Source organism: Sorex araneus, chromosome 9 (assembly GCF_027595985.1).
Source record: "Sorex araneus isolate mSorAra2 chromosome 9, mSorAra2.pri, whole genome shotgun sequence".
NCBI classification, from domain to species: Eukaryota; Metazoa; Chordata; class Mammalia; order Eulipotyphla; family Soricidae; genus Sorex; species Sorex araneus.
Window position 1 is genome coordinate 2,621,070 of NC_073310.1, and position 18,412 is coordinate 2,639,481.

Here is an 18,412-nt window from a genome sequence, read left to right on the forward strand (position 1 = left end):
CACAGAGCCAAGAGTAAGCCCCCATGTTTGCCTTGCACGGGGCGGCCTGGGTTCCATCCCAGGCGTCCCAGATGGTCCCTGAGCACCGCCAGGAGTAATTCCAGAGAGCGGAGCCAGGAGGGACCCCTGAGCATCGCCAGGTGTGACCCAAAAAGTCAAAAAGTAAGAGTAATCCCTGAGCACAGCAGGTGAGGGCCAAGCCCTGCCCCCTCCCTGCTCAAGGCCCAGAGCCGGGGGGGGGGGGGGCGAACCTGACAGCCTGGCTGTCCCCTCACCACCCTCCGTCTGATCCAATCTCTGCAAAGCTGCTTTCCAGAGTGACAGTGGGACAGCAAAGCTAACAGAGGCTGCGGCTGGGCACTAAACCCTCTAGGTGGGCTATCTCCCCTTAAGCCCCCAGCACCCTCTCCTGCCACTGTGGTCAGATGCAAGCCACAGCCGTGGGGTGTGTTCGCTGCCTTCATCTTCTCAGACTCCTTTCCACATGGAACACAGTGCTCACGGCAGCCCCTGGAAGCTCAGAGCACGCGCAGTGACCCCAACTGCTGCTCGCTGGACACTGCTCCCGGTCCCAGGCTATGTGGCTCGGAGGGCTGTGATGGCAGAACTGACCTGCGCGCGCTGAACTCTGACTATGGCAGGGGTGACACCACGTACTTCTCACAGCTGCCCACTCCCTGCCTGGAGGGCTGAGGCTCCCTGTCCTCAGAACCACCGAGAGCCCTGGGTGCATCTCCAGGGCGGTCTCGCGTCTCCCCCAGTGTGTAGGGAGTATGGGGGTGTGGGCCAGACCTCATTCTCAGGAAGCAGGACAGGCAGCGGGGTTTCCATCAGCGGCTTGCCACGTGGCTGCAATACCTGCGGTGCCTCGCCCGTGCTTGGATGATCTGGCCCCGGCTCTTGGCCACTTCCACCACCCTGTCGGACAGGTCCCAAAGTGGGTCACGCTCTTTCCCACCTCAGGGCCTTTGCACATGCTAGTGCCATTGTCTGGAATGTTCTTCCTCTTTCTGCTTCCCTGATTAGGATGGTGGTTAGGAAGTCATTTCCTCTGAGAATCCTCCTCGCTTTGACCTATGTCCCTCTTATATGGAGAGACAGGTCAAAGCAACTCAGAGCTGAATGTCATAACACTTAACCAGTCTCTATGAGCTGTTCATGATTATTTGAATAAAGTCTGTCTTCCCAATAGCCTAGAAACAAAAAATCGAGTTGGCTTTGCTCACTGCTATGTCTCCAGTGATCAGCACAGCAGTACTTATTGCTGTGGGCTCAAATTCTATTTTCTTTTTTATTAGATCTCCTAAGCACACATTTGGCTAAGAACCCAGAAGCCATCCTTTACGTGACTGATCAATAGGCTCTCTGCACGTGCTCGTTTTCACCTGCCTTGTCAGCTAAAGTCCTGCTTCTTCTTGGCCAGGGGGCCTCCCCAGTGCTAAAAGGCCCTGCTGTGCCGGGGACTGGACCCTGGGCTGTGAGTGTCCCCGCCTTGGGCTCCAGCCCTTTGAACCACCTCCCTGTGTTTGGTCTCTGCATCTGGTCTGGTTTCCCCTTATCATGTAGGAAGTGCTGGTGAGTGTTATTTTGGCAGCCGGAGCTCGTACTGGGGTTAAGTGACCGCTTTGCTCACAGCTGACTCTGGTTTGATCCCAGCACTGGGAGTGATCCCTGCGCACATCGCCAGGAGTAGGTTCTGAGCACAGCTGCATGTGGCCCAAATCCAAACCCAAAAACTGAGACTCTTCCAGAAACCCTCCTTGGCTGGCTAGAGCAAAGTGGGCTAGAGCCAGGCTAGCCCAGTGGGAAGATCTCAGGGCTGCGGGGGCAGGGGTGGGGCAGCTCCAGGGAGTTCCCCGGGCACACACGGTTCCCGTCCTCACCCTCAGCCAGGCACCGACAACCTTCCCAGGAGCCTCTGCGGCCTGTGCATCCTATTAGCACTTTCCTGGTAAAACTGTTTTAAATGTTTATGTATTATCTTGATTCAGAATTTCTTTGGGGTATTTCTATTTTTGTTTCAAAGATCTGTTCATGAATTCTAAAAATATACAATATCAAGTCTCTTCAGATGGCTCAGATAATTTCTGGCAGGAAAATTATAGTACAATTCACTTCCTCCTCTTAAGATGAAAGAATGTCGGTGACGAAATATAAATGCTAAAGCCTACTTTTATCTTGGAACTATTCAAACATACTAAGGCTGCCTCTCTTTATCAAAAATTCCTCAAATATTTAAATAACTTAGGTTGAGACAAACTGATATGAAGATTTCCCATTCTTTTAATTGCATGTGATATATAATTCACATAGTGTGGTGGGCAAGACTAAATATTATAGATATTTAAAATGCCCTGAGCTAAAAGAGCCACAACATTCATTTGTCTTTTGGGCTCTGGTCTGGGGGCCCACGTGTCAATGCTCAGGAACAGAAATCGCTCCAGGCGGTGCTGAGGATTGAACCCAGAAATTCTGCACATACAATGGAGGTTCCAGCCCTCTGAACTATCTTGGGATTGAAAGCAGGAGTTATAAAAGAGCATAAAACCCCACCAAATTTCTTTTTCAATGTCTTTTTGTTTCCGTTTTGGAAGCCTTATGGAGTTTCGGGAATCGAACCCGGGTCAGCTGGTACAGGGCAAACACCTTACCCACTGTACTATCACTCTGGCGCCCCGACTTACTTTTTTTTTTAGCACCCAAAGTAAAAAGGAGAAACGGGGCTCAGAGAGATACTGAAGGTGGCAAGGTGTTGCCTTGCATGCGGCTAACCCGGCTGGATCCCCCAGAACCACACATGATCCCCTTTGCACCACAAGGGCCCTCATACAGAGCCCCTATGAGGGACCCCAACAGTCCCCTACTGGGACTCCCGACTGAAGAAGGACGGGGCAGCTCCTCACTCTCATGGAAATCATCCCTGCGAAGCTCTGGAACCCTCAAAGGGACATTTACACAGCACAATAGAAGCTGGGGAGCTCCGTGCTTCAAAAATACGTTCCTCTTCCCGAGGACAAGGCCAGGTGTATTCCCGGCCACTCTCCTCCCTTATTTTATAACGAGGGCTCTTCTCTTTCCTCATTATTTCTGCTGCATAATTTGTTAAAGCAAAATTTTTTCTTTATTATTAAAAATACTTTTTATTCACTGGAGCTGAGCGATTCTCTCAGCAGAGTCGGAGAGACACATATTCTTTTCAAAAATTAAATTACAAGTTCAAACATTAATGTTTTAGTCATTAATGATAAAAAAAAATTCCGTATAAAAACTCATCTTCAAGCAGGTCTCTGTAACGAGACGGGACTCTAGACCCTGTGCGGAGCTGGGCAGAAGAGCCTCCGGGAGCTATTTCCAGTTTTCAACATTTTATATCATCTTATGTCTATTTTACACAGCCAAGTCCGGAGCGCAAAGCCCAGAAAAGAGAACATAATTTCCCATGTATTTGGAGCTGACTCATAGGCTAATGGTTATAATTTAAATGTATTCACCGGTTTAAAAATATCAGGTAGTTAAAATAGCACTTTACATTCAGGGGTTCTCCCATCCACGCGCCCCTCAAGGAGCACCTCCAGCCCGGGGCTGGCCACGGTGTCCAGCTTTGTGGCCACGTCTTCTCCCTCTCGGCATAATTGCAAGTTCATACATATACAATTCAAGGTCTAATTCTTATGCACAATAAACATTGCTTGCATGTGAAAACGGTTCACTTGAAAACAGAATATAGGTATTGGAAAATTAACTTTGTTTCCGCTCCCCACAGGAATGAGCCCCTTTGTTTTCAAGGGTAAGTCCGAGGTATTGACGTCTGCTTCCTGCCTTCCACACAGATGAGAACCGGCTTCTGCAGGAAGGAAACACAGAGTTAATAGAATCAAAATCGATGCGTGCTGGACCGTGTGCTAAAAGCTCCTGGTCACTTAAAAAAAAAAATCTTGATTTTCATCAACATAAGATAATATAAAAAGTTGAAATATGACAATCTCTCAGCACAGAGAGGAAAAGAACAGGCGGGCCTCGGAGTGGGAGACGAGGCTCTGGCGTGCGGGGGGGCTCACAGCGCTTTCTGCTCACGTGAGGACAGGCGGACTCGGCCCCCGTCACCTGCTGAGGCGGCGGTGCCTGCGAACCGTGCTCAGAAGACACCAGCGCAGGACGCCGACGCATGCAGCGGCCTCCTCAGAAAACCTGCAACCCCTCACCAAGACTCTCCAGACATTCCGAGAGAACGAAAATACAATGTTCGACTCTGCTGCTGAAACCTCTAGTCTACGTGTTCCTTCCCTCGGACTTAAGATTCCCAACAGCAGGAGGAAGGTCTGCAGTGGGATCTGAGTTCTCACCGGTTCCCTTCAGAAGGTCTGTCTGAGCAGGCCAAAGAGAAAGGGTGACAGGTCCAACAAGCCGTGGACTTGACTCTGCTTATCAACGTCCCCAAGTTACTTATTAATTGTCAACTGCGATGGAAGGAGAGATAAGCAAGGCGACCTACCCCTGACCACGGTGAGTCTTGAGCTGAGTCCTGTCTTCTTCAGTCACAAAGAAAAGGACTTTTCGGAGCTGGCTCTTCTGAGATGTCGGCATTCTACAAAGCAGGTCCCAAGTTCTAACTTAGACTCCACGGAAGAAAAGCTAAAAACTACTTGAGAAAAAGAAACCCACAGAAACCAGAGACGCCTCTACACAACGTGGAGGCTGGCGGGCGCAGCGCGCGCAGGGATGGAGGCGCTGGCCTTGCACACGGCTGACCCGGCTTCGATCCCGCCATCCCCCAGGGTCCCGTGGGCCCGGTCAGGAGTGAGCTCTGAGCACAGAGCCAGGAGTCAACCCTGAGCACTGCGGCCCTACTCCAGCTGACGTGGCCAGCTGTGCTGTTTTCCCTCCTTCCCTTCATGCCCCAGAGCAGGTCCCAGACTGTCGCCCTGCCCTGTCTTATTCTCAGGGGTGGGTGAGACAACACGCTGTACCAGCTCCTTTGAGCTGACGTGGGGAGCATGGTAACTTCTTTTTTTTTTTTTTTTTTTGCTTTTTGGGTCACACCTGGTGATGCACAGGGGTTATTCCTGGCTCTGCACTCAGGAATTACCCCTGGCCGTGCTCAGGGGACCATATGGGATGCTGGGATTCGAACCCGGGTCGGTCGTGTGCAAGGCAAACGCCCTACCCGCTGTGCTATCCCTCCAGCCCAGCATGGTAACTTCTGGGGCTTGAAAGGAAATGCTCTGCCGGAGCCTCGGGCGCGACCCCTCCACATCCACAGTGTCTGCGGGAGCCAACCAAACACAGCTCCTTCAGCAGTGCTCAGCCAGCAGGTGGGCCTGACCAGCCAGTGCTCAGCCTGGCGCTGCAGGGCTCTCTCGTGCCGGGCGGTCTGTGTGCTGCCAGGGAGGGAACTTGGGGCTCCGTGCACGCACAACAAGAGTTCCGTCCCTCTCGGCTATCTCATGGCCCAAGGTACTTTCATTTAAGAATCAGTTCTCAGGAGTAAGTCCTGAGTGCAGAGCCAAGAGTCACCCCTGAGCATCGCTGGGTGTGACCCGAAAACGAAAGGGGAAAAAAAAAAGAATGTCAACAAAGAAAATATGAGCGCCGGAAGAAAGTCCGAGCAGAGGTCACGGCGCGAGAGGGCACGGTGACTGTGGCTGTGCCGGGGGCTCCGCGGGGCGGGAGCCAGAGCCGGGTGGGCGCCGCGCCTGGGAAGTGCCGCCGGCTGCCCCGGCTCACAGCCCCGAGGCCTCTGCACAGCATACTGGGTGGGCCCCTGTGCCACTGCTTCTCTCACTCCTGGTGTCAGTCACTTCCGTGCTTGTTTCCTATTTCAATTTTTTTAATGTTTCGAGCTGGTATATTTATTTCCCAGGGATGCTTTATTCTGTTTTTTGGGCCAGACCCAGTAATGCTCAGGGTAGCTCCTGGCTCTGCACTCAGGGATCACTCCTGGTGGTGGTTGGGGAACCAGATGGGATGCCGGGGATCAAACCCGGGCTGGTGTGTGCAAGGCAAGTGCCCCCCCCGCTGGAAGATCGGCCCGACCCTCTCTCTTAGTCTGGAAAGCATTCTCCAACAAGAGTAGCGGCTGCCTGGGAAGGGCAGTGCTGACCTGCGGGGCCCGCGGTCAGTGTGCCTGTCTGGGGGAGGCAGAGACGGGGGCTGGGGGAGTGGAACTGGGTACTGGGTGATTATAAACTTCTATTCATTAGGGAATTTCTTGAAAGAATATTTAATTTGTGGAAATTCTCTAGCTGGTCCTTCAAAGACAGGTGACCTTTCCTGCGTGTATAATATACCCAAGGAAAAATGAAGCTCAGACAACCAGGCTTTAGTGCTCTTACACACAGATGCGCCCCGGGGCCTCTGAGCACAGCTTGAGGGGGTCCACTAAAAAATTTCCTGAGGAATTTTGTTATTAGTTTCTTTTGTCTTAAGACCACATTCATGATGTTCAGGTTTTACGCCTGGCTCTGCGCTCAGGGGGGATCACTCCTGGCGGGGCGCGGGGACCACACGGGGCGCCGGGGATCAAGCCTTGGTCAGCTGTGCACGAGGCAGCACCTGAGCCTCGGGACTGTCTTTCCAGCCACTTCTTGAGGTTTCTAATTCACATGCTCCAGTAATTAGAGAAAGTTAGGCTGGGGCGGGGGTTGGCCTCGCATGCAGCCTACCCAGGTTCTGCCCAGCCCCCGTACGGTCTCCTGGGCCCACCAGGAGTAATTCCTCAGGACAGAAGCGGGAGGAACCCCCGTGCGCCAGCAGATCTGGCCCCAAAGCAAACAAATAAGTCAGAAAGAGGAAGTTTGATGGCACCAATATTTGAGTACGAATGTTTTGTCTTTTTCACATCTCCCCTCCCTCAAAAAATGAAAGGAAACTTTCACTTTAAGAGAGTCTCCCCGTGGGGTTTGCATGTGGGGTTTACCGGGAGCCGCGAGCACCCACCTTCTGGGTGGCGCTGCCAGGGCGCTCCGCGCCGACAGGGAGCAGAGTGCTGAGCTCCAGGTCCGAGACCATCTGCCGAGACTCGGCCAGCAGGCGCTGGAGCTTGCTGGTGGGGGAAGAGTCGTCCTGGGGAGACATCAGGGGGCACTCAGAGCACCGCGCCGCGCGTCCCAGCGCTGCCCCCAGCGCGGTGCCGCAGCCCCGTGCAGTGACCCACCAGAACTGAGATCGAACTTCCCGCCAAGCAAAGGCGGGCCGTACGTGCCAGAAGAACCAAGTGTGACTACACAGAACTTAAAAACTACGTTAACAGGGGCTGGGGCGAGAGCACAGCGGGGAGGGCGTTTGCCTTGCACGAGGCTGACCAGGGTTCGAATCCCAGCATCCCATATGGTCCCCTGAGCACCGCCAGGAGTGATTCCTGAGTGTAGAACCAGGAGTAACCCCTGAGCATCGCCGGGTGTGACCAAAAAAGCAAGAAAAAAAAAAACAAACAACCTACGTTAACACCCATGGGCCAAAGCGTCCTCGGCACCATTCGGCTCTCAAATACACTTTCTAAGGCTCTAGGATGTCAAAATACTTTGACACTGAAGGCTTGTAAAGTAGCTGAGGGAAGCTGGTTACCGCCTTCCTTCTGGTGTTCAAATGATTCATTGATTACCTACAGCTCCAGGGGCCGGGGCGATGGCCGGTGGGCTGAGCGCACGCTGTGTGTGCAGGAGGCACAGGATCAATCTCTGCGACCACACGGGTCCCCCGAGCTCCGCTGACAGTGACCCCCACGCACAGAGCCTGCAGTCCCTGAGCACTGCCGAGTGTGCCCCCCACCCCCACACAATACGGGGCTGGAGAAACAGCTGAAATGGCGAGTGAGTACGGTAGAGGCCCAGGTTTGATCCCTGGCAGTGCAGGAAGTGAGCCCTGAGCACTGTGCCAGGAGCAATCAAGCATGGCTCTCCACACATACATAATAGGCCTGAGTCTGAGGACGACAGTTTAGGAGACAGAGCACAGGCCTGGCATGGGAGGCCCTGGAGCTCTACCCACAGACCTGCAGGGTCCCCGAGCACCGTGGCATGTGGCCCCGACAGCCTCCAGACACTTCTGGGCCCAAGTGCCAGATGGTCAGGCCAGAGCACTGTGGGGAGGGGCCCCTATTGTTTAAAAAAATCAGCTGAGGGGCCAGAGTGATAGGACAGCAGGGAGGGCACTTGCCATCCACAAGGCTGACCCGGGTTCGATCCCCATCCCCCCATGGAGCCCCCAAGCACCAGCAGGAGCAACTCCTGAGTGCAGAGCCCGGAGGCACCCTGAGCATTGCCGGGTATGACCCAAAAAGCCAAAAAAAAAAAAAAAAGCTGAACAACCACACACAAAAAAACCCAGAGGCAAGAGGTCGCGCGTGGAGGAGCTGAAGGGCCTGGCCCCACCGCCGCACTCTCTCCCCAGAGGGACGAACACGGACACGCGGAATCTGGGCACTCGCAGGCGGCAGCACACACGGTGCGACGTGTTTCCTCTGTGCCAAATTACAGCCATCAATGTGGATGCCTGACACCGGCCAGCCGCCCGCCAGCACGGACTCCTGGGCCAGCACAGGGCCCAGGTCCTGTCACGGCTCCGGCCAGGGCCGTGGGGTGGCCAGGGGCTCGGCGGAAGGAGTCAAGGCAGGACGCTAGGTCATGTTCCCCGGCAGCATCTCTCTCTCTCCCTTCCCCTCTTTTTCTCCCTCCCTCCCTCCCTCCCTTCTTCCTTCCTTCCTTCCTTCCTTCCTTCCTTCCTTCCTTCCTTCCTTCCTTCCTTCCTTCCTTCCTTCCTTCCTTCCTTCCTTCCTTCCTTCCTTCCTTCCTCTCTCTCTCTTTTTTTTTTTTAAATTTTGGGTCACACCTGGCGATGCACAGGGGTTACTCCTGGCTCTGCACTCAGGAACTACCCCTGGCCGTGCTCAGGGGACCATATGGGATGCTGGGAATCGAACCTGGGTCGGCCGCGTGCAAGGCAAACGCCCTACCCGCTGTGCTATCTCTCCAGCCCTCTTTTCTCTTTTTTAATTTTTTGGGGTCACACCCGTACCAGTACTCAGGATCACTCACTCCTGGCTTACTGCTGACTCTGTGCTCAAGGATCACTCCTGGCAGGGCTTAGGGGGTCATATGGGTGCCAGGGATCAGGCCCAGGTCAGTCGTAGGCAAGGCAAGTACCCTGCCCGCTGGACCATCCCCCCATACAATTATTCTCGAAAGACAGAGAAGAAACAGCTGTTTCAGCGCTGCTGCAGCGCTGATCTGTATTCGTCCGACCACAGCACGTGTGACCTGCGGTGACACACGGGCATGTCAGCGTGTCCAAGCCCGACGGTGTCTCACAACGGGCTTTGTTCTTTTGTGTGAGGTGGGACCGAACTGGGCGTGGCCACGTGCCACCAAGTGTCTTAACCCCTGTGCCATCTCTCCAGCCCCCGGTCACTTTTGGAAGTCTGAGGAACGCAGAGCACGAAGCCTGCTGCCAGGTGCCAAGGACAGTCTAGCGGAGGGACAGCCAAGGCGCGACAGACCTTTCCGCAGGGCGTGGCGGCGTCCAGGCCGGAGGGCAGAAGCTTCGGGGAGCTGCTTCCATCGCAAGCCGCCTCCGTGTCACCCGGCTTCTCGTCACCTCTGGAGGCCAGCTGCGAAGAGCCCCCGGCCAGGCCGTGCGGGACGGGCGTGAGCTCGCTGTGAGGGAGAGACAGACGGTGCGGGAGGTGACAGTGCGAGGGTCTCGCCAGGGTGGGAGGTGCAAGGCCGGAGAGGAAAGGAAATCCGGGCCTGAAGCAGGACCTGGAAGGCAGGGCTGGTGCCGGGGGGCTGCGGGTGGCTCCGGGCCAAGAGCCCTGCTTTTGGCTTTCTGTGCTGGACTCACAATCTCACACGTGAGTTACAGCTATGTACATATATTAGATACATGCTGTATGTCTCTCTCTCTCTCTTTCTCTATATACACATACTTTTATCTTCTGTCTAAAAACAGACTTTGTGTTTTTGGTTCTAGGCAGTAACTTTGTACATTAAAGCCATGAAGTCGGGCAGGGAGGTGTTTGGGGCAGGCCTGTCTCGCATACAGCCGACCTGTTCGACCCTCGGGACCAGGGTAGTTCCTGAGTCCCGCCTGGAGTTCAGCATCAACAGTGTGGCCGGACCCCCAGGCAGGCCTTAGATACTGACATCACTGTACCATGCTATCTACGCTGCAATAAGTTTTTTAAGATATTGGGGCTGGAGCGACAGCACAGCGGGTAGGACGCGGGGTTCAGTCCCAGCACCCCATGTGGTCCCCGAGCCCACCAGGAGCGATTCCTGAGTGCAGAGCCAGGGGTGACTCCTTAGCACTGCTGGGTGAGGCCCCGAAACAAAATGAAAATTTAAAAACTATATAAATAAAATGGAAAGGTTTAAATAAAATTTAAAACAGGAAGTTTCTTAAAAATCTTTAGAAAGCAAAACTGGGATTGGAGAAATAGTCTGGGAGTTACAGCTCCGGCCGTGCAGGCCGATCCCGGCACTCGGTGGTCCGCTGAGCCTGGGAGGCGCCACTGACTGGGAGAGTCAGGAGTCCCCGAGCACTGTGGGTAAGGCCCGACGAGCAAAACCAAACCGAAAATCCAAATATGAGCAGCTGACGTTCAGTGTTACATGTTAACCGCATTAAATTTCTTTTCTTGGCCCAGATGAGACCCGGAACGGCCGCACACAAACGGCTCCTCTGCTCCTAAAAGACCGTGATCCCGGAGGCCTACTAACTGCTTTCGGCACCTGTGAACTGAGCTGGGACCCCGTGCCGCCCCGGGAGGGGAAAGGCTTTTCTCTCTCAGCGACCGCCATCTTATAGGGCCCAGTTACCAGAGGTACGAGCTTGCAGTGATGCAACTTCTGGCAGAAATTTCTCTGGACTTAATTAGTAAAATACCAGAAATCCAAAACTGTGCGGCTGCAACAGCCAGATATACTCTTCATTCTCAGCAATATAAAACAAGTTATAAAATGATGCCTTTTCAGTAGGTCTGACTGTTGGGGGAAAATTCCAAATAATAATAGTGAGTTTTCTGTTGAAATATTGAATGTAATCAAAGTATAGAGAGAATAAAGTGAAGATCACTAGCCACACAGGTTGGGGTGGGTGGGATGGGGGGTATACTGGGGTTCTTGGTGGTGGAACATGTGCACTGGTGAAGGGATGGGGTTTTGATCATTGTATGACTGAGATTTTTTTTTTTTTTTTTTTTTTTTGCTTTTTGGGTCACACCTGGCGATGCACAGGGGTTACTCCTGGCTCTGCACTCAGGAATTACCCCTGGCAGTGCTCAGGGGACCATATGGGATGCTGGGATTCGAACCCGGGTTGGCCGCGTGCAAGGCAAACGCCCTACCCGCTGTGCTATCACTCCAGCCCCAATATGACTGAGACTTAAACCTGAAAGCTTTGTAACTTTTTTCATGGTGATTCAATAAAAAATAATTAAAAAAAAAAAAGAAATTTTCAGTGTCTTTACAGATGCATACTATTTCCATTGTGTACATGTAAAAAATGTTTAACCCACTTTCTACTGACAAACACTTAGGCTGTTTTCAATCTTTTGCTATCATAAACAACGTGCAATGAAAAAAATTTTTTCTTGCAAATGACAGAATAATGTCTGCGTGAACCTTAGGTGACCAAGCCTCTAAAAGGGGCAGAGAGGGGGCCAGAGAGATCAGACCGATTTGGGCACTTGCTTTCCATGTGGCTGACCCTCGGTCAACCCCTGCCACCACAGACAGTGTCCCGAGCAGCGCCAGGAGAAGCTTCTGAGCACAGAGCAAGAAACAGACCCCGAGTATCGCCAGGTATAGCCCAACAGCCTCCAAATAAAAGTACAATAAACAGGTCAAAGAATAATCCAAATAGGGCTGGAGAGACAGGGCACTTGCCTCAAGTGCAACAGACCCGGTTCGATCCCCAGCACTTCATATGGGCCCCGAGCACCACCAGGAGTAACTCCTTGAGTGCAGAGCCAGGAGTAACGCATGAGCATCCCTGGGTGAGGCCCCAAAACAAAAACAAACAAACAAAAAATCTGAATAATATCAATATCAGAAGTTTACTCATAAAAAGAATCCTATGAAAGTCAATACGATCAAAGTCAGTCTCTCAATATTGAAACTTTGTCCTTTCTGTAACAGAAGATTGAAGAGCTAGGTTTTATTTAAAAATAGCAGATATAATTATAGCATCACTCAACCACAAGATTCAGCAATTCTAACAATAAAGTGAGCCAGGATAGTACAGCATATGCTAATAACAAATCCATTCTCTTTTCTTAAAAAACCAATGGCTTTTGCCAGCTGGTTAAACACAAGTATTAGAGTCTTACATTATTAAAAAATATAATAAAGTCTTGCGTTATTTTAAGGCACAAGAAGTTTGGGAAATGCAGTGACCACAGGGGCAGAAGCAGTCAGGCGTGTAACTCTGCATGTCACCCCGGCTGAGAGCAAGGGGACGGTCCCTGGGGTCTCAGTGCCCCTCTCTGGACAGCAAGAGCAGGCAGGTAGCCTCGCCCTGTCAGAGCCCAGCTGGTTGGCTTGTCTTTAAATAACTATTTATTTGGTTTTTGTTTGGGGGCCACCCTTGGAGGTGCTCAGGGCTGACTCCTGGCCCTGTGCTCAGGGATCACTCCTGGAGCACTCAGGGAACCATGCGGGGGGCCAGGGATAGAACCAGGCCAGACAAGGCCAGCATCCCCCCGCTGCAGGAGGCCTCTGGCTCACGTGCTGTGCTTTGTTTGCTTCAGGGGGATGCTCAGGGGTTCCTCTGGCTCTGCACTCGGGAATCACGCCTGGAGGTGCTCAGGGGACCATATGGGATGCCAGGATGGAACCTGGGTCGGCCAAGAGAAGGGGACTGTCCCCTCTGCTCTCCAGCCCTCCCCGCTGGACTATCGCTCTGGCCCCTAGCCCGCGTGTTTTTAAATAAAACATATGTGCCCAACTTGTGCCAACTGGGTTTGATTTGAAGCAAAACCTCTGCCAGGAAATTGGGCCCCGTGCACTCTTCTGGTGGCAGCCTCCGCTCTGGGTGCCGGGGCCCGCGGTGAGGGGAAGGGCCACGGATGTGTCTGTCAGCTGACGGCACCCCGAGACAGAGCAGCTCCCAACATGCTGGACACGGAGATTCCAGAAACCCGGGACAGGACTGACCTTGTGCAGTTGTTGTATTTCGTCCCGACGCCGCTTCCGGAACAGGTGCACACAGATTTGTGGCGGACGATCCTTTGCACTTTCGAGGGCTTGAAGATGCTCATCCACTCCACGTCCGACATGTGGCCCGGGGCCTCGATGACGATGTTCCTCGGGTGGCAGCAGTGGGCCTCGCACGCCTCCCTCGCCCCCGCGCAGGCTCCCCGCAGGCTGCAGCCGGAGACGCCAGCCCCCTCCCCGGGGTCGCGGCACGCCCCGCCCGGCCTGTCGGGCTGCTTGGAAGCCGAGCAGTCGGCCAGGCCCAGGTACACACTGACGTCGTGCCAGTGCTGCTCGGCCGACAGCGGCCCCCAGGGCTGCTTCTCCTCACCGGGGGGCCCCGCTCGGGGGCTGAGGAGGGGCTGGGCGTGGACCGCACACAACGGCTCGCTCTGGAGTCTGCCTCCCAGACAACACGCCTTCGGCTTCTCCGCCAAGTCTGTTGGGAGCAGAGACCCGACGGCGGCGACGCTCTTCCCCCCGGGAGTGCTGTCGAACTGTTTCTTCTCTTTGCAGACGTCGCAAGTGTTCTTGTCTAGCTGGGTTTGCTGGATCAACACGCTCTCAAGTTTTTGTTCCTTCATCAGTGGCTTCTGGTTTCTGTCCCTCTTCAGATCAACTTTTGGGTGGACAATTTCAAGGTCTGATAAGCACATGTCTCTGCTATGATGGCATTACAAAAAAAACCCAAAAAACCCAGAGGTTATCATCTATACTTGACATTGTTATTAAGACTATTTCATCCAAAACCTCTAGATGAGCTAAATCCTAATGTGACCCCTTGGTCTGATATGAAATATTGAAAAAAATTAATATTTTTCTTCCTTCAGAGCCCAATTCCGGTCAACCTCCTCCCAAAGGCCTTCAGAACCCCAAGCTGCAGTCACTGCCCCTCGGACCCTGAAGGTCGCAGCTCTCCTCTTAGCTGGCCAGTCATCGTCTAGTAAGTCACATCACGATGCCTTGGGCCACCCTGTCTCCCCCGTGAAACACAGAGCCCTGTGCGGGGTCCCCGGGACCAGGGCCTAGGGAGATCCCTAGCATCCTAAGGGCTTCTGACTGATCCGCTGTTTCCTCTCCTACTTCTCCTTGATTCACAATAAAAAGCTGCGACGCCAACACCGATGGGTCACAGGACTTCAAGCACAGAATCAGGAAGGACCACTCAGGTCTGCCCTGCGGCGTCAGTGACCGTCCCTCAGGCAGTCACATACTGAAACCTGCTCCCGGTGAAAATGACACGTGTGCAAAGCACACGAACACTACATAACGTCATAAGCCTTTTCAATGCCACGTGTATTCAGGGACTCTGACCTGTTCAGCTGTGATCCCTAGGAAACCTCAGCCCCCTCCCGCTCTGTAGTGGAACTAGGCCATTCCAACCACTTATGGCGTGTGTGTGCGCGAGTGTGTGCATATGCGTGTTTGTGTGTGTGTGTGTGTGCATATGCGTGTGCATGTATGTGGTGACGAGCACCAAACCTGGAGGCATGTGCTCTGCTGCTGAGACATTTCTCTCAAACAGTCACTCCAGCTCGCCAGCGCAGAAACCTCTCACAGTAATGAAGTATGAAAGGGAAAAGGGGCCACTAGCAGCAGGGAGGACGGGTGGGCTCGGGGCTGGCCCGCTGGAGGGAGAGAGGGGCGGGAGCAGCCAAGAGCAGACGGCGCTGAGGCTGCAGCCCACTGGACGCTTCTTGAGTGAGCCGCACCCTGGCCAGGCAGAGCCCTAGGAACCAGCCTGGTTTACAGCCTGTTTAGTTTCCCAGAAGACGAAAGCGAAGGTCGCTCTGGGCGGGAGAGCAGGCATGAGGCTGAGAGCAGGGTCCCGGAGCCCTGACCGCAGCCTCCCGTCAGTCTGGGGCCTGGGCAGTGCTCTTCTCCCGAGCCGGGCCCAGGCCCACACCAGGCGCTGAATGAATAAATGATCCGGCCCTGCAGCTCCTACTCCGGTTCAAAGCCTTCCGCCTGACAGACACACAAGTAACATCAGGAGGCTGGCCCTCACCACGCGGCCAAGTTAGGATCATGCATAAAACCCTAAGGTCAGATCTGCAGAGGCTCCAGTGATACTCACTAGGTCACACACACTCATTCCCATGCCCCCAGAGTAGCAGGCATGGTCGAAATTTATATCAAATGGTGGAATAAAAAATTCCTGGAAAAAAGATTACCTGAATTCCAGGGTCTTTGGTCCTTCCATCTTTGAGTCGTATATCTGTATCAATTCCTGAGAATTTTCCACATTGAAGTTCAGAAACTGAAGATCACTCTGTTGTTTTACGTAAATCTGGGAGCAATAAATTTTATTGATGAAATCAATATAAAGCATGACACAAAGCTAAATCCACACGCTGGCACCCTGAAGCCCTGAAATGGTGACTAGAGCTCCAAATACTTTCTCTTCCATCGCTCCTTTCATGTGGCTTTCACTGGCTATGTTACTTTCCGTTTGCTGGTATGTGGGGCCACACCCAAGGGTGCTCAGGGCTCACTCCTGGCGGGCGCAGGTACCTCACGAGGGGGGGGGGCAGGGACGGAACCCAGGTCAGCTGCAAAGCTGGTGCCCTCCCTGCCGTGCCATGACGCCGGCCCGACTGGTCACATGACTCTAACACATCAATGACCCGGTGGTGACTGTCAGACAGGCAAAGCGACTCTAGCTGACACAGAGCCTCGACCCGAGCATGTCCCACGGCCCGGGGCCGGGCGGGACGCACCTGCCTCAGGTTGCGCAGCTCTGCGTTCGTGCGCTCTTGCTTCGACTTGGCGATATCGAGCAACTCGTCTTTCCTTTTTTCTCTCTCTGCTATTAAGGAACAAAAGTCATTAAACTAGTCCTCGTCGGCCGCGTCCACACAGAGCCCCATTTCCACCGGTCCGTTGCTCAGCTAAGCTTTTGTTCTGTTTCCGTGTGGGGCCCACACCCGGTGGTGCTCAGGGGCTGCTCCTGACTCTGTGCTCGGGAGCGATCGCTGAGCTTTGGACTCAGTCGGGTGGGCCACAGGCAAGCACTGACCTCCGGTCCTCCTCTCCGGCCCTCAGCTCACACGTTCTCCCCTCACTCATTAATTTAAAAGTGACAAAATGCAGGCTGGGGAGGGGCTGTGGGCAGGGCAGAGGCCTCTCGTGTCTGTGTTCGATCCCTGGCTCCAACATCAAGCGCAGCAGCAGAGGGCCTGGGGCGGGGGGCTCTGGCCTGGGGTGCGCCCTCCCTGCCGTCTCACCCAGCCCCATCTCAGCACCATTCACAGCAGCTGTGCGGACTCAATTCTCTGTGCGCCTGTGAGTTTCTCAGTGTCTAACGCTCCGACATGGGTGTGAAGACCGCCTGGAACTCGCCCCTGAGGATCCCAAAGCGTCACTGGCCCCCTAAGAGTTGCGGCTGAGACCCAGCTGTCCCCGCGATCTCGGAAACAGTGGCCTCTAGTGGAATCAACAGGTATTTCTCCTGCTTTGTCAGGTGGAAATAAGGAATTCTGTTTTATTTAAAATATTTTTCAAAAAGGCTTTTTCCGTTCTAGAGAATCCCACATTTTCTCTTAAGCATATATTTCACGCTCTCTCCCCTAAAATTCTCTAGATAATTTTTTTTGTGAAGCAAAATATTTTTTATTGAAATGTATTACTTAGAAAGATGTGAGGGGAGAGAAAGACAGTGTTTAAGAGAGAGCAGGGCTTCTCTAGAGTGGAAATAAGCAGGCAAAGAAACACAGAAATAAGCAAATGAGATGCATGTTCAAGGGCAAACACAGGCTTGAAGACCAAGCCTCTAAGTAAATTTCTTTAAACATTTTTAATTGAACACTAGTTTCCCATCTATACATTTCCTTCCTAGAAAGAAGGGCGTGAGAGGCTGATCCCTGAACTACATATGACTCCCCCCGGCGCCCCCACACCATCGAGAGTGATCCTGATTACAGAGCTAGGAGTAAACCTGGGCACTGCTGGATACGGCCCCAAAACAAAACAAAACAACCCTCAAAAAGGGGCACTGAGGAAGGTGTGAGCAGAACAAAAAGCCTGTTAGTTTAATTTCCATTTGAACTTGACCTCCAAGTGTAAGTTTCTCCTGATATAAACCTGCAAGTGTAACAACACCCTGACAGTGGGACAGAGGCAAGACCTACACATCAGCAAGTCAGTGTGGGGCAAGTGGGGGTCTGCAGGGTAACACTGGTTTGTCCTTTCTGCCTTGCCTCAGGGAGCTTAGGTTTTCTGGGTTATTCCCACCACAGTGCTCCCATTCCTCTGTGTTTATAACTTCTTTCTTTGGGCTCTGTGTTAACTTGTAAATATTGTTTTTCTCTTCTCCTTAAGTCCTTTGCACAGTTAATTCAGCGTCATGTCCTTTTTGGATGGACACAAGAAGACAGTTAAGGCTATGCTTTTGTAACTTGGGAGTTAACTCACTGTAAATGATAGTCACCTCCTGGACATCTGTTCTCTCAACTTAAGCCTCAGCTGCCCTGACTTCCTAGCACCCCAAAAGCAGGGTCCCGACGAGGGACTGGATGGACCCAGGGCAAGTGGTGGCTACTTGCTAGGTGCTACCCTGGCATCAAAATGGGTCTGGCCAAAGTGCCCTAACGCTTAACTATAAGTTATAACTAGATTCAGACCTTGCTAGGTTAGGATGATTAATCTGGCCTGAGCACTGTAGTCTTAGTCTGTGGCAAGATGTTCCCAGGAGAGCTGCTCTACAAGCCTCAATGTATCTCTTTTTTTTTTTTTCTTTTTGGGTCACACCCAGCGATGCTCAGTGGTTATTCCTGGCTCTGCACTCAGGAATCACTCCTGGTGGTGCTCGGGCATACCATACAGGATGCTCGGGATCGAACCCAGGTCGGCCGTGTGCAAGGCAAACGCCTTCCCCGATGTGCTATCACTCCGGCCCATCTCAATGTATCTCTTACTGTGTCCATACAAAAATAACTAATATTAAGAAGTAGAATTAAGATGTTAATCAAGATGTTAATTAAGTTATTGGACTGAGGAGAAGAGGAACACCCCTAGGTGGTGCTTCCGCCCCTGAGCCTGACAGGCAGTCAGGAAGGGCCTTCTTCTGCCAATTTTGCTCCCTGACCGGGTACGGCATCTGCCCAGAGTGCTGGGAGTTGGAGAGATGAGAGAGTTGGAGGATTGGGAGAGAGAGCAGGGAGCAAGATGGAGCTCAGAGAGATGGGCGGGAGAGACAGGAGGAGGCGGGAATGAGGGGCAGT

General features: G+C 53.0%; 1 protein-coding gene across 3 annotated transcripts in view; it reads right to left on the reverse strand.

Moving 5' to 3' along the window:
* Positions 1-2,352: 2,352 nt before the first annotated feature.
* Positions 2,353-18,412, reverse strand: part of CCDC62 (coiled-coil domain containing 62) — a 31,429-nt gene continuing 15,369 nt past the window's right edge. The window contains exons 7-13 of one of the 3 annotated variants that reach the window (XM_055147472.1): positions 15,911-15,999; positions 15,365-15,480; positions 13,152-13,850; positions 9,494-9,755; positions 6,937-7,062; positions 4,493-4,585; positions 2,353-3,844 (exon numbers count right to left, since the gene is read on the reverse strand). In XM_055147472.1, coding sequence (XP_055003447.1) covers positions 4,532-4,585; positions 6,937-7,062; positions 9,494-9,755; positions 13,152-13,850; positions 15,365-15,480; positions 15,911-15,999 — 1,346 coding nt within the window. In that variant the 3' untranslated portion in view covers positions 2,353-3,844; positions 4,493-4,531. Of the gene's footprint in view, positions 3,845-4,492; positions 4,586-6,936; positions 7,063-9,493; positions 9,756-13,151; positions 13,854-15,364; positions 15,481-15,910; positions 16,000-18,412 lie in introns of all 3 variants that reach the window. The other 2 variants (XM_055147471.1, XM_055147473.1) reach the window with 2 other exon arrangements.